Source organism: Nicotiana tabacum, chromosome 22 (genome assembly GCF_000715075.1).
Source record: "Nicotiana tabacum cultivar K326 chromosome 22, ASM71507v2, whole genome shotgun sequence".
Classification (NCBI taxonomy): domain Eukaryota; kingdom Viridiplantae; phylum Streptophyta; class Magnoliopsida; order Solanales; family Solanaceae; genus Nicotiana; species Nicotiana tabacum.
In genome coordinates, this window is record NC_134101.1 from 36,218,698 (window position 1) to 36,233,065 (window position 14,368).

General features: G+C 40.1%; 1 protein-coding gene across 2 annotated transcripts; it reads right to left on the minus strand.

The window, feature by feature from the left end:
* Nucleotides 1-5,711: 5,711 nt before the first annotated feature.
* LOC107825666 (putative phospholipid-transporting ATPase 4) lies at nt 5,712-13,404 on the minus strand. Of its 2 annotated transcripts, none has more exons than XM_075243711.1 (11): nt 13,155-13,404; nt 10,496-12,430; nt 10,295-10,405; nt 9,702-9,978; nt 9,522-9,610; nt 9,337-9,412; nt 9,006-9,215; nt 8,759-8,884; nt 7,043-7,141; nt 6,735-6,926; nt 5,712-6,641 (listed from the first exon to the last, which is right to left on the minus strand). In XM_075243711.1, exons 2-11 carry the CDS (start codon nt 12,268-12,270, stop codon nt 5,970-5,972), a joined length of 3,627 nt encoding a protein of 1,208 aa, XP_075099812.1. In that variant the 5' UTR covers nt 12,271-12,430; nt 13,155-13,404; the 3' UTR covers nt 5,712-5,969. The 2 variants fall into 2 exon arrangements, with proteins under 2 accessions (XP_075099812.1, XP_016508033.1); XM_016652547.2 differs by having other exon boundaries at nt 9,337-9,424.
* Nucleotides 13,405-14,368: the final 964 nt, after the last annotated feature.

Sequence of the window (14,368 nt, forward strand, 5' to 3'; positions counted from 1 at the left end):
GAGCATATAGTTCAAGGACTCCAGATACCGGAGGCACTACCAGTCCAGCCGGTTGCAGCTGCTCATGCCCAGGTGGGTCCTATTATGAATGACGAGGAGCATAAGAGACTAGAGAGATTTGAGAGACTCCCTCCTCCATCTTTCAGTGGAACTGAGTCAGATGATGCTCGGGATTTCTTGGATAGATGCCATTGGATTCTTCGTATAGCAGGTATTCTAGAAACCAGTGGAGTCTCATTTACTACTTTTCAGTTGACTGGAGCAGCTTTTAGATGGTGGGAGACTTATGAGAGGAGCATACCAGTTGGTGTAGCACCACTTTCATGGCATGAGTTCTCCGTATTATTCCTCGAGAAGTTTGTGCCACAGACCCGCAGAGAAGAACTGCGCAGGCAGTTCGAGCATTTATGTCAAGAGGACATGTCCGTGACTCAATATGAGATGCAGTTTTCAGAATTGGCTCGTCAAGCAGTTTGGTTGGTTCCCACTGAGAGGGAGAAGATCAGGAGGTTCACTAATGGCCTCGGCCATCAGTTACGCTTTATTATGACTCTAGGAAATGTAGCAGGTGCTAAATTCGACGAGGTGGTTGACAGTGCTCTACGACTAGAAATGGTACGTACTCATGAGCATGAAGAGAGGGAGGCCAAGAGGTCTCATGGTCCGGGTAATTCCAGCGGTGTTCCCTCTGGGGACAGTGCTATCACAGTAGGGGTCGACCTTATAGGCCCGCTCAGATGGCTCGTCCAGCTCATCATGGCGCATCAGCTAGCCATGGTTCATACAGTGCTCGACCGAGTCAGTCTTCTCTTAGTGCACTTCCAGCTCAGAGTTCATATAGTGCACCATCAGTTCAGGGTTCATCTTTACTTAGTTTTTCTGGTAGTTATTCTGGTTCTCAAGGTCCACCTCAGTACTTGCCGCCAATATTCAAGAAGGGTTGTTTTGAATGTGGAGACTTAGGTCACATGAAGAGAAATTATCCCCGCCTTTCGGGAGGTCCAGCTGAGTAGAGGAGTCAGGCTACAGCTCCCGCACCAGTTAATTCACTACCCGCCCAGCCAGCACGGGGTAGGGCACAGGAAGCTAGAGGACGCCCAAGAGGGGGAGGCCGATCAGGTGGCGGTCAGGCCCAATTCTATGTTATTTCTGCTAGGCCAGATGTCGTTGCTTCAGATGCAGTGATCACAGGTAATGTCTCTGTATGCCATAGGGAAACTTCTATATTATTTGACCTTGGTTCCACATATTCGTATGTATTATCATATTTTGCCCGTTATCCGGATATGCCCCGTGAGTCCTTAGTTTCACATGTTCATGTAACTACATCGGTAGGCGATACTATTATTGTGGACCGTGTGTATCAGTCGTGTATGGTAACTATTGGGGGACTGGAGACTAGAGTTCATCTTTTATTGCTTAGTATGGTTGATTTCGATGTAATCTTAGGTATGGATTGGTTGTCTCCATGTCATGCTATTCTGGATTGTCACGCAAAAATCGTGACGTTGGCGATGTCGGGATTGCCGAAGGTCAAGTGGAGAGGTTCTCTAGATTATGTTCCTAGCAGGGTAATTTCTTACTTGAAGGCCCAACGGGTGATTGGAAAGGGGTGTTTGTCATATTTGACCTTTGTGAGAGATGTTGATATAGACACTCCTACTAATAATTCTGTACCGGTAGTGCGAGACTTTTCGGATATATTTTCTGTAGACTAGCTAGGTATGCCACCCGATAGGGATATTGATTTCGGTATTGACTTAGTATCGGGCACTCATCCCATTTCTATTCCTCCGTATCGTATGGCACTAGCTGAATTGAAAGAATTGAAAGAGCAACTTCAGAAACTTCTTAATAAGGGGTTTATTAGGCCTAGTGTGTCTCTTTGGGGTGCACCGGTTCTGTTTTTGAAAAAGAAAGATGGTACTATGCGGATGTGCATCGACTACAGGTAGTTGAACAAAGTTACAATCTAGAACGAGTACCATTTGCCACGTATTGATGATTTATTTGACCAGCTTCAGGGAGTGAGGGTGTTCTCTAAGATTGATTTGAGGTCTAGGTATCATTAGTTGAAGATTCGGGATTCAGAGATTCGAAAGACGGCATTCAGGACCCGCTATGGTCACTATGAATTTTTGGTGATGTCTTTTGGGCTGACCAACGCCCCAGTAGCATTTATGCACTTGATGAATAGTGTATTTCAGCCGTATCTTGATTTATTTATTGTAGTGTTTATTGATGATATCCTGGTGTACTCACGTAGCCAGGGGAACATTCACAGCACTTGAGTATTGTATTACAGAGGCTGAGGAAGGAGAAACTTTATGTCAAATTCTCTAAGTGTGAGTTCTGGCTTAGTTCAGTGGCATTCTTGGGACACATAGTGTCCGGTGAGGGAATTAAGGTGGATCCGAAGAAGATAGAGGCAGTTCAGAGTTAGCCCAGGCCATCTTCAGCTATTGAGATTCGGAGTTTTCTCGGCTTGGCCGATTATTATCGCCGCTTTGTGGAGGGATTCTCGTCTATTACATCGCCGTTGACCAAATTGACCCAGAAGGGTGCTCCATTTAGGTGGTCGGATGAGTGTGAGGAGAGCTTTCATAAGCTCAAGACTGCCTTGACCACAGCTCCAGTTCTAGTTTTGCCTTCAGCTTAAGGCTCTTATACAGTGTATTGTGATGCTTCTCGGATCGGTATAGGGTGTATTTTAATACATGAGGGTAGAGTAATTGCTTATGCTTTGCACCAGTTGAAGCCACATGAAAAAAACTACCATGTTCATGATTTAGAATTGGCAGCCATCGTTCATGCATTAAAGATTTGGAGGCACTATCTCTATGGTGTGTCTTGTGAGGTATTTATAGATCATCGGAGTCTTCAATACTTATTCAAACAGAAGGATCTAAATTTGAGGGAGCGGAGATGGTTGGAGCTGCTAAAGGACTATGATATTACTATTTTGTATCATCTCGGGAAGGCCAATGTGGTGGCCGATTCCTTGAGTAGAAAGGCGGTGAGTATGGGTAGCCTTGCATTCAATCCTACTCGTGAGAGGCCTCTTGCAGTTGATGTTCAGGCTTTGACCAACCAGTTCATGAGATTAGATGTTTCGGAGCCCAGTCGGGTTCTAGCTTGTGTGGTTTCTCGGTCTTCCTTATATGACCGCATCAGAGAGCGCCAGTATGATGATCCCCATTTGCTTGTCCTGAAGGACACAGTTCAGCACGGCGATGCCAAAGATGTTACTATTGGGGATGATGGGATGTTGAGGATGCAGGGTCGAATTTGTGTGCCAAATGTAGATGGGCTGCGTGAGTTGATTCTTGAAGAAGCCCACAGTTCGCGGTATTCCATTCATCTGGGTGCTGCTAAGATGTACCAGGACTTGAGGAAGCATTATTGGTGGAGAAGGATGAAGAAAGATATAGTTGGGTTTATAGCCCGGTGTTTAAATTGTCAATAGGTGAAGTACGAACATCAGAGACCGGGCGGATTACTTCAGAGACTTGATATTCCGGAGTGGAAATGGGAGCGTATTACCATAGACTTCGTAGTTGAACTCCCACGGACTTTGAGGAAGTTTGATGTTGTTTGGGTGATTGTGGATCGATTGACCAAGTCCGCGCATTTTATTCCTATTGGTACTACTTATTCTTCGGATCGGATGGCTAAGATTTATATCCGCGAGATTGTTCGCCTTCACGGTGTGCTGGTGTCCATCATTTCAGATCATGGCACGCAGTTTACATCACAATTTTGGAGAGAAGTGCAGCAAGAGTTAAGCACACAGGTTCAGTTGAGTAAATCATTTCACCCTCATACGGACGGGCAGTCCAAGCACACTATTCAGATATTGGAAGATATGTTACGCGCTTGTGTTATAGATTTTGGGGGTTCTTGGGATAAGTTTCTGCCGCTTGCAGAGTTTACTTACAATAACAACTACCAATCAAGCATTCAGATGTCTCTATATGAAGCTTTATATGGAAGACGCTGTCGATCTCTGGTAGGTTGGTTTGAGCCGGATAAGGCTAGGCTATTAGGTACTGATTTAGTTCAGGATGCTTTGAAAAAGGTTAAATTGATTCAGGATCGACTTCGCACAGCGTAGTCTTGACAGAAGAGTTATGCCGACCGGAAGGTTCACGATGTTGCTTACATCGTAGGAGAGAAGGTACTACTCCGAGTTTCGCCTATGAAGGGTGTTATGAGGTTCGGGAAGAAGGGCAAGTTGAGTCCTAGGTATATTGGGCCTTTTGAAATACTTAAGAAGATTGGAGAGGTGGCTTATGAACTTGCATTACCGCCTAGTCTATCGGGTATTCATCTAGTGTTTCATGTATCTATGCTCCGGAAATATCTCGGAGATCCGTCTCATGTTTTCGATTTTAGTACATTGCAGTTGGATGATAATTTGACTTATGATGTGGAGCCGATGGCCATTTTGGACTAGCAGGTTCGAAAGATAAGATCAAAGAACATAGCTTCAGTGAAAGTGCAGTAGAGAGGCCAGCCAGTCGGAGAAGCTACCTGGGAGACTAAGCGGGAGATGCAGAGAAAATATCCCCACCTATTTGAGACTCCAAGTATAACTCTAAACCCGTTCGAGAATGAATGTTTGTTTAAGAGGGGGAGAATGTAACGACCCGACCGATTATTTTGAGTATTACACTCTCGTTCCCCCATTTACTGCTTATCATGTGTTCAATTATAATTATGTGATTTGTCGGGGAAGTTTCGGAATGAATTGGAACACTTAGTGTGATGACCCGATAGGTCATCTTATGATTTAGAACCTAATTCTACATTTTGAAGCCTTAAATACCTCATTTTAACCTTTCTCGATTTACGTGTACAGTCCGAGTGTTTTTTCGAAAATCTTTTATGCTAAAAACTGAGAAATATAAAAAAAAATCTTTAAAATCCATTTTAGTTGACTTCGGTCAACGTTTTGAGCAAACGGACCCGGAATCGTATTTTGACGGTCCTGGTGGGTCCATATCGTGATTTGGGACTAGGGAGTATGCCCGGAATCGAATTCGGAAGTCCCTAGCTCAAGTTATCGCACTTTGTTGAAATTTGAAAGTTAAAGGCTTAATGACTTTGAAATGTTTAACCAATGTCTGACTTTTTGGATACCGGGTTCGTATTTTGGTTCCAAAACCCGGTATAGATCCAATACGGTTAAAATAAAAAGAAAGAATGCGTTGTTTCAACCAAATTGGTTCGTGGTCCTGGTCAGAGACCACTGTGTTCACTACGATCAATATCTGAACAAGACCTTGACTTTGAATATTTATGACTCATCTGTCAAATTTGGTGAAAAACAGAGTTGGCTTGACGTGATTCGGACGTCCGGTTGTGAAATTAGAAGTTCATGAGTTTTCTTTAAAATTTCCTTTGATTTGATGCTAAATTCGTAGTTCTAGGTGTTATTTTGGCGATGTGATCGCGCGAGTTCGTATGATATTTTTAGACTTGTGTGCATATTTGGTTTAGAGTCCCGAGGGCTCGGGTGAGTTTCGGACAGGCTACGGAGTGGTTTAGACTTAGAACTCAGCTGGTGTTCTGCAATTTCTGGTACTGGTCTCCGATCTCGCAATTGCAAGATCAGTGTTCGCATTTGCAAACATCCAAAATCCTGCCATGCTCTCATTTGCGAGCAAATTCTTCCAGAACTTGTTTGAAAAAAGAGTATACAAACCATATGAGAATAATAAAGAAAAACTATGTATTGGCTACTTTCCCAAACTGTACTTGAATCACTTGAATACAGTACAATACAATGTGCACACTAATTTGGAACTAACGAATGACCTCAACTGAGGCTCCCTATACTGCACAAATAATTTTACAAATCAAGTCAAAAAGGGCCAGCAAAAGAATTGCAAATGGCAAAAACCCTAAATTCTGCTTTGTCAAGGGGGAGAATCCCAAAAAAATAAAAGAAAATCAGTAACGCACAGCTATGCACGCGGTGACTCAATTTGGGGACCCATTGAGGAATACTTTTTGTGCAGCCTCCCTCTCAACTGCCTAATTTTTGCATCTACTCTAGCTGTGAACCCGATATTGGTCTTCTGTCTTGCTTTAGACCGCTCTGTCTTCCACATATGATGATCTTCAACGTCTTTCTTATAGTATTTGATTTCTTGAATAATGTGATGATCCATCGGATTGAATGATCTTTGGAAAGATATGTGCGCAAGGTAGGGCAGAGTGCAGACAACAGTTACTAAAAGGGTGGTACACCAGTAGACTGGAGCAGGAGCTAGAGCTTCCACAAGGATTTTGAAGGCATATTTAGAATAATCTGGTGCTAGCATACCATAGATCAAAAGAAATAGGTACCAAGTAGCAATACTTCCCCAGATAAGAAAATGTTGTATCCATGTGAAATGGCTCATCGTGAGTGCAATCTGGCAGTTAACGGCCCAGATAATGCAGGTGAACATCGTAGTACCCACAGCAGTCAGGTCAGCAGTCTGGCCTTCAGCACGGAAGGCTTGATCATAGAAGATGATAATGTTGAGGAAGAAAACAATGAGGGAGGTATAGACACCATTGCCAAGCCAACCGAATATTCTATACCAGTCAAAGAACAAGTTTTTGGGCCCTTGCTGGTACAGTGCTGGAAACTGCACAGGGCATGACGGTTTAAATTACTATTGTTCAGTGGAGGTTACTTTGCAAGTCAATCTTATAAAAGAGGGTATTGAGAATAGACTCACCTGTAAGCAAACTTCAGAAGGCACATCTTGCTCAAATACTCCAAGCGCGATCACAGGCAGTGAGGTAAGAATCACATTGAACAGAATCATGTATGAATCATCATAGACAGACTGTCCCGAAAAGCCCGCAAAAGCCTCAAAGTAAAAGAGTGTGAGGCCAAATGCTATATTTTTGTAGAAGAAATAGCATATCTGCATGCAGAATGCACAGCAAGTTAGATGAAACATGACAAGTATGGGAATTATGTCAAGAATCCAAATTGTGATCATTTTCAATCAATAAAATGAAACAGATTCCTAGTTACTACCATCTGAGCAATTCGTTTGTAGCACCAATGCCCATGTACAACAAGAAGCCTCTCCAAGAACCGAAACTGTGCAATAGCAAAATCGCTAGCCATCACAGCCTGCAAGAAGTTGAAAATCAAGTAAGCTGAAATACAGCATCCAAGAGCAAAATATGCTTGCAGAGGATAGTAGCCTTGTTTTATTCCTCAATCATTGTAATCCGGCATCCCAAACTTTAAAAATGGGTGAGTTAATGTATAAAAAACTGGAAAGCAAATATGAGTTGTTATTGATCCTTTTAACTTATAAATGCAGCAATGATCTACTTGGGACAATGGATTTAGGGTAATCTTTCCAAATTAGAAAATATTCTCCAGATCCTACTTAGGCTAATCAATCTATGCAGACAACAGGTAGCAAGTTAAACCAGGGAAACCTCGTCCAAGGCCATAGGGAATAGAACATAAAAGCTTTTGTTACTTGGTAGTTTGAACTTACATAGATCAAAGAAATGCAAGACTTAATTTATTACATGGAGATAATACATTACTCATACTTGTTTTCCAGAAGTAACATGAAATCTACAGTTGTATAATTATTTGAAAATCATCATGAAAAAATGAGCGAATCTATTTGAATATTCTACCATTTCAGTTAAATAAGTTAGCTCTCTCACCAATCAACCGGAGTAATCTAAATTGACCAGAGCTAATTTGACAAAGACAGGCGAGCTAGGGTGTGTTTGGTATGACATAACATATCTTCCGATGAGATCACTTTCTATTTTTCAGTGAACTTCAATGTGCAGCAATCTACTAAGCAAATAGATTTACAATCATCTTCCTCAATTAGGAAAGATTCTCCATCCCAGCTGCTACTGTTCCTTGGATCAGACGGCTTATGTTAATCTGGCTAGCTTTTACGAAAGATGATACTAGGTTATCCCTGGGAGATATATATTCAGTAGAAGCGTACAAAAAATATCTCAGAAATGCACTCTGTTTTTCTTGTCAGATCATTCTGGCAAGAAATTCAAACAGGGAAAAGGTTCTTGACATACTGTTTTTCTACAGTTCAACAGGAAGAGTAGTGGTTTCCAGAAGTCTCCAGAAAAATCATTTTTTGGCTAATTAGGCCTGAAGTTTTGTTAAGTGGTCTTGTGACACATTATCAAATGGTCAGCTATAGGCCCTAGTTTTTATAGTTAATCTATACGCCCTAGACAAGAGTGGGTTGCTCTAGTGGTGAACACCCTCTACTTCCAACCAAGAGGTTGTGAGTTCGAGTTAATGCTGCAGCACCTGATCCACTGTCATAAGTAATTAAATCTCAAAGCGGTCCCCGATATGCAATTCATTATATGTTATTTGATTTCCGTAAATCCAATTAGAGAAGTAAATTTTTTTTTTTCATTTGAAGATGTTAAGTGAACATATTTTGACAACTTGGACTCCAAGCCGTGATACCTGGGTGTCAACGTTGCGTGTTAATTGCAGCTCTTAGAATATGGGAACAAAATTGCACTAAGGAATTGACTTTGGTAATCCTGGAACCCAGTATCATGTTGTTTCAAATCAGCTTGTATACTATAAAATGTATATGTGTCGCACCCCTTTGATCTTATTTCTCTAACAAATTTTTAAATGCAGTATTAAAAAAAAATTGTCCAAAGGAAAATGTAAAAATCTTTTAGTATATTAAGAACACCAAATTGCCAAGCTAGATTTATCACCAACCTGCATTCCTTCTGCACCGCTAATGCCAACTCCAATATCCGCTTCTTGGATCATCCCAACATCATTTGCACCATCACCAATTGCTAAGGTGGTTTTACCAGTTCCCTCCTTTACTAATCTAGTAACCTGAGATCCAAATTGATACAAATAAATGTAAATATGACCAATTTCACGGATGAATAGTTGGGCTAGAATTGAAAAGGCTAATTTGATTTCACATATCAGATATTGATATGTCATATCTTACCAAGGCCTTCTGCTTAGGAGAGACTCGGCAGCAAATGACAGATGCACAATCGACTGCTAAATTCAAAAATTGATGCTTCATATCATACTCCAAAGCATATGTTAGAGTTTTCCCATCGATAATCAAGGCGAATGCAGCATGTGGGTCCTTCTCAAGCTTGATCATTTGAGAAGCATTTGTGATTTGCATCAAAATGTTCTCCTTTATAGCCTGATCAGTGAAAGAGCAATTGAGATGGCCATGAATAATTCTAATAAATAAATAAATAAAGAGATGGACATGAATAATAATACAAGTAACAACTTAATAAACTTGTTTTATAATGACCAACCCGTTCAGAGCTTCGTTCCACTGAATCTTCGTTCGTAGTCGCTATACATATTTGTCTCATCCCTTGCCGAAGTAGACTACATGCATACCTACATGGAAACAGGAATTGTGATTTACCAGCTCAAATCCAATAACTAAACAAGTAAGAAAGAGATGGCAGACGATATATCTGAGCGGGAGACAGACCCTATGTTGATGGCTGTTTCCATCTTGTCACCTGTCAGAACCCAGATCTTGAGACCAGCTTGGGCCAGCTTATCTATACACTGAGGAACCTGATGAAAAGGATAGATGTGAAATAGTCAAAAAAGGCTACTATGTCAGAATAGATATACTTCAGATTCTTGAGGAGCATAAAGTACATACTCCCTTCTGTAGTTTATCCTCCACAGCTGTAGCACCAACAAGGATCAAATCCTTTTCCATCATGTCAGATAGACGTTCAAGCATGGCATCTCTATCACCACTGATTGAAGCTTTTGCTTTAGTAAACTCTTCATTCCATGCAGAGTATTCTGTTGCATCCAGCTTTTTGTAGGCAAGCACAAGAGTACGCAACCCTGCTTCCCCATAATCATTTAAATGCTTTGTGGTAGCTTCCTCAAATCTCCTTCCATTTTTTGCTAATCTATCATAGATGATGCTGCATAATCCAAAAAACAGCATATCATCCAAAATTTTACATCAGAAAGGTCATCATACGCCACATCTATGACTAAACAATTAGCCAAGGTAAGGTGATAATAAGAACTTAGAATTTCCTTTTTCATGCATATTAACAGCATATTTTGTAATAATGGAGAGTAATAACTAGACAAACTGACTGGAATTTACAGGCATGTTAACAGCATATTTTATAGCACAATAGCCTCTTCAATGACCTACTTCACTGGATACCGAAGTAGATACAAAATAGAGACTAACTTTAAAAATTGTCAAAAAAAAAAAATAAAAAAGACCTGTCTGCTCCTTTACACAAGAGAAGAACCTGGCCCCGCTCATCCCGAATAATAACAGACATTCTCTTTCGCTGGCTGGTGAAGTCCAGTAGATTGAGAACTTTGAATTCCCTAAAGACAACAGATCAAGAGTAAGTTGGTAATATACTACAAGGGTAGTGTAATTCTTGAAACAACTGGCAACAATTTAGGCAGTCTCACCTTTCATTGGGATCTTCAAAAGAAGGATCTCTCTCCCGTACAAAAACACTTGATTGAGTTCTTTTACAGAACTCAAAGCCAAATTCCCTAGCTGCAATAAGGAATGCTGCTTCATCAGGAGATTCTGCTTCATAATTATAGCTTCCAGTCTCCTCATTTAACTCGGGAATCGCAGTATGACACAGTGAAAGTATCCTAAAGAATAGCATGATCACATCTGCATTTGGCTCCTTTATCCAATTCCCCTTCATAAGTCGGCTATCCTCAAAGCTGAACCCCTTTATTGCAGGCCTGATCTCATTTTTAGGAGTGACAACCGTCTCTAATTCAATTTCTGATGACCGTCTCTGTGAAATTTCAAGATCTTGCCCACCAAGGTCCTCTGCCATCTGCTTTGCAGCTGCAAGTTCTACATCACTGGCTCGTGTCCCATATGCAGTACCAGCAATGGAGCATTTTAAGAAGTCCATTTGGTTGCATGTCAAAGTGCCAGTTTTATCCGAGAGGATGGTATCAACCTGCCCCAACTCCTCATTTAAGTTTGATGTCCGTGCTTGAGCAGGAGTTCCTGTCTCGTCATCGTACATATTAATATCCTGGTTTATGAACAATGCCTGTAGTACCTTCACTACTTCAATAGAAACATAGAGGGAAATAGGAATTAAATAACCATATAATATTAGTGCAGTGATCAGATGGAAAATGCCTGACAACTCAGGCCTGTCTGGATCAGTTGTATTCTTGTTCTTGTCCTTAGGCTGCATATACCACCAGTTCGGCATGTCGAATTTTGTTTTTACGGCAAAGCCGATGGAACTGATAAATGATATCATGACAAGGAGGCTGAAGAGGATGTAAATTATCTTGTCCATCTGTAGTTCGATCCTACTCCTTTTCGAAGGAGATTCCGTAGAATTTTGCATAACTTTGCTGTCATGACCAGTGAATATAACAACTCCATAGACATATGCCGTGTTCCTAAGCTTTGAATCCCTGAGGAGAATCTGAGTAGGATCAAGAGGATAAATCTGACGATCATATTCAAGGTTGCCCACAAAAGTGTAAAGGTTAGGATTGGGATCCTCACATTTTATGGTAGCTCTGAATTCCTTGAAAGCCTCATCATCATCCAATGGTAGGGTAACCTCCAAAGCTCTTTTTACCTTCAAGTTTGTCTCTCCATCCAAGTTCATAGTTTCCACATAACAAATTCCATCTTCATAACTGGATGATAAAAGAAGTAAATCAGCCGGAAAAAATTGATCTTTTTCCACCTTCACAATGTCTCCCACACGAATCTTCATCCATGGCCTGGGACCAAACGCACCACCTTCCTTATGTAGACGAGCTTTTCGCAGATTGACCTTCATATCTTGTATAAACCGCCGTGAGTCTTCCAATGCTTCCTTCGCCATGCTCAACCCGACAACAAAGACCAAAGGAGCTATCATACTGATAGGTGAGAATGGAGAAAGATCCGTTGTGGCTGACAGAATAGCAGCCATGAGGAAATACAAGTTAGCAACACGTCTGAATTGCTCAAATATGGCCTTGGGTAGGAATGTGATGAAATTATACTTTGTGGTCGATATGTAGTTTGTGCAGTACTTAAGAGGTTTCTTTTCATGGAGATAGGGCTGGTTGCAATGGACAACTCGTGAAAAACCGGCACCTAGCTGATGAGGACCCTCTTCTTCATCAGCTCGTGGCCTATAGCAACCAAATGTATACAGATTGCTCCATTGAATCTTTGCCCTTATGCTGCCTCGTGCCATTCTTTTCCTCCCAATGAAAATCAAAATCAGTCATACACCCACATTATATGTTTCAAAAACAATTGTTACCACTTGCTTTCACCAGGAAAATTGAAGGGTTGATACTCGTGCACAGAATCGTGCTCGACTGAATAGGGGAACAGACCCTCTTCAACTTCCCCTGAGGTTTGAGTTGCCAATCAAAAAACTTGATTAACATATAATATACAATACACAAGTGCAAACAAGAAATAGACAGACCAAGCCCATAACTCAAAAGCTGAAAAATTCCAGCAAACAACATTCCTGATGATACATTAACCTCAAAAGCACACATTAATCTCAGCAGAATGTAAGTGACACCAAGATTCAACAAAATAACATCCCTATAAAAATGCTATTTATTGTTTAAGACCCATCCAATTGCATAGAAAAATTTTAATTGACATTTTAGTCAACTTACGAAGTAAATTGGAGAAAAAGACCTGCAAGAGCATATCTAGGGAAAACTAAAATTACCGCAGATTTAGCTTATCCAAATCACAAACAAATTTAATGTTGACCAACCCAAAAATATAAAAAATCAATAAGTAAAATAGGAAAATTGAAACGATCAAAATCCACTTTACCCAACTTGATGGCTGCAAAAATCTTCTCATTTACCCAGAATACGATAATTAAAAAATTAAAAGCAAATAAAGAAAAAGGAGCAAAAACCACATAAAATTTCAGCTAAGTTGCAGCTAATTAAGCACATTAATATAACAAATTAACAACATAACAAAAAATTAACCGACAAAACGAAAACTAACATACTTGTAAAACAATTGATCCAACACAGAAAAAGCTCAAACAAGTCATACATTTTTCCTTGAATGATAAAAACAATGAGAAGAAATGGGCACCTGAAATCAACAAAGATGGAAAGAGGAAATATAGAAGCAGAGATAGACCCAGATAGTTTAAAAACCAAATTAGCTTTGGAATTGCAGAGATCGCGCAATGTACAATGTAGGAGAGAGAGAAAGAGAAGAGAGAAGAGAGAGAAAGGGACAAAGAGGAGGGGATTTTGGGTTTAGGCCAAAAAAAGACTTCTTCTCTGTGTTGAAAGAAAGATTCAAACCAGTTTCAGTATTATTTACGGGGCTTTGTCCCTTTACTGAATTTTTATTTTATTTATTTATGGAAGTGTATTTAAGAAATGTAGGCTGTTGCTTTGTATTTCGACTACGACATGCTATTCACTACTACTCTACTTCATTCTCTCAATTTTATTTTGTAGAAATATAACACTTAATCATTGTAACATTTTTATTTTATTTTTTGAAAAAAGTATCATTCTTCTAAAATTACAAACTATACTTTGGAGCATGACTAAGTCTTGGTGAAGTTGGTCATCTAAAAGGATAAAGTAGTAGGAGTAGTTTGGCCGGCTTTTACTTGACCAATTACATACACTCTAATCTCTATCTTTTAAGTTTAACCCAAATTTTAATCTTAGAATTAATATTTAAATTTATATTTTAGGATCACTAGCAAATAGATTTATTCAAAGTGTTTTGCATAAAATAAAAAGTAATAATGATAATCAAAACAGATAAATTAAGTAATTGTTATTGCACGTCGGTCTTTGAAGCGGCTATACAAGAACACAATACAATCCTTCGGAGATATATATGTGATGATACTTCTATAGAGAGATATGTATAATATAGTATTTATAATCTAGAATGCTAGTTACAAGTGAACAAAGTAAATTATTTATAGCTAAAATGGAATGTGATCGTTCCGAGTTTCTAGCTCGTACGCTGAGTGCGTGGTTAACTGATAGTGAAATCCTTTTTGGCTATAACCATGATGGCGTGACGGACGGGGGCCATGATCTCAGGAAGATCTTGAATATATCGGCGTTTGGCACCGAAGGTATCTAGTTTGTTCCGAATATTTCCTGGCGAATCCCTTACGGTCACTTTTTCTGTTCAAATGGACGACCCCCATCGTGGTTTTTCAGCTCCCGGCTTTGGCTTTCATGTTTCTAGGTACCGAACCATTTCTGCTATGTGTCATTATACGACGGGCCATTAAGACCGAATTTTACCAATACATATATAGCCATGGA

Bases quoted from the DNA above. Each gene is read 5' to 3' on its own strand.
- LOC107825666 (XM_016652547.2), bottom strand. From the start codon at position 12,270: ATGGCACGAGGCAGCATAAGGGCAAAGATTCAATGGAGCAATCTGTAT. The intron at 9,425-9,521 runs GTCTGTCTCCCG...GTTTCCATGTAG, and splicing joins GAAACAGCCATCAACATAGG to GTATGCATGTAGTCTACTTC. The intron at 6,927-7,042 runs GTAGTAACTAGG...TTCTGCATGCAG, and splicing joins ACAAACGAATTGCTCAGATG to ATATGCTATTTCTTCTACAA.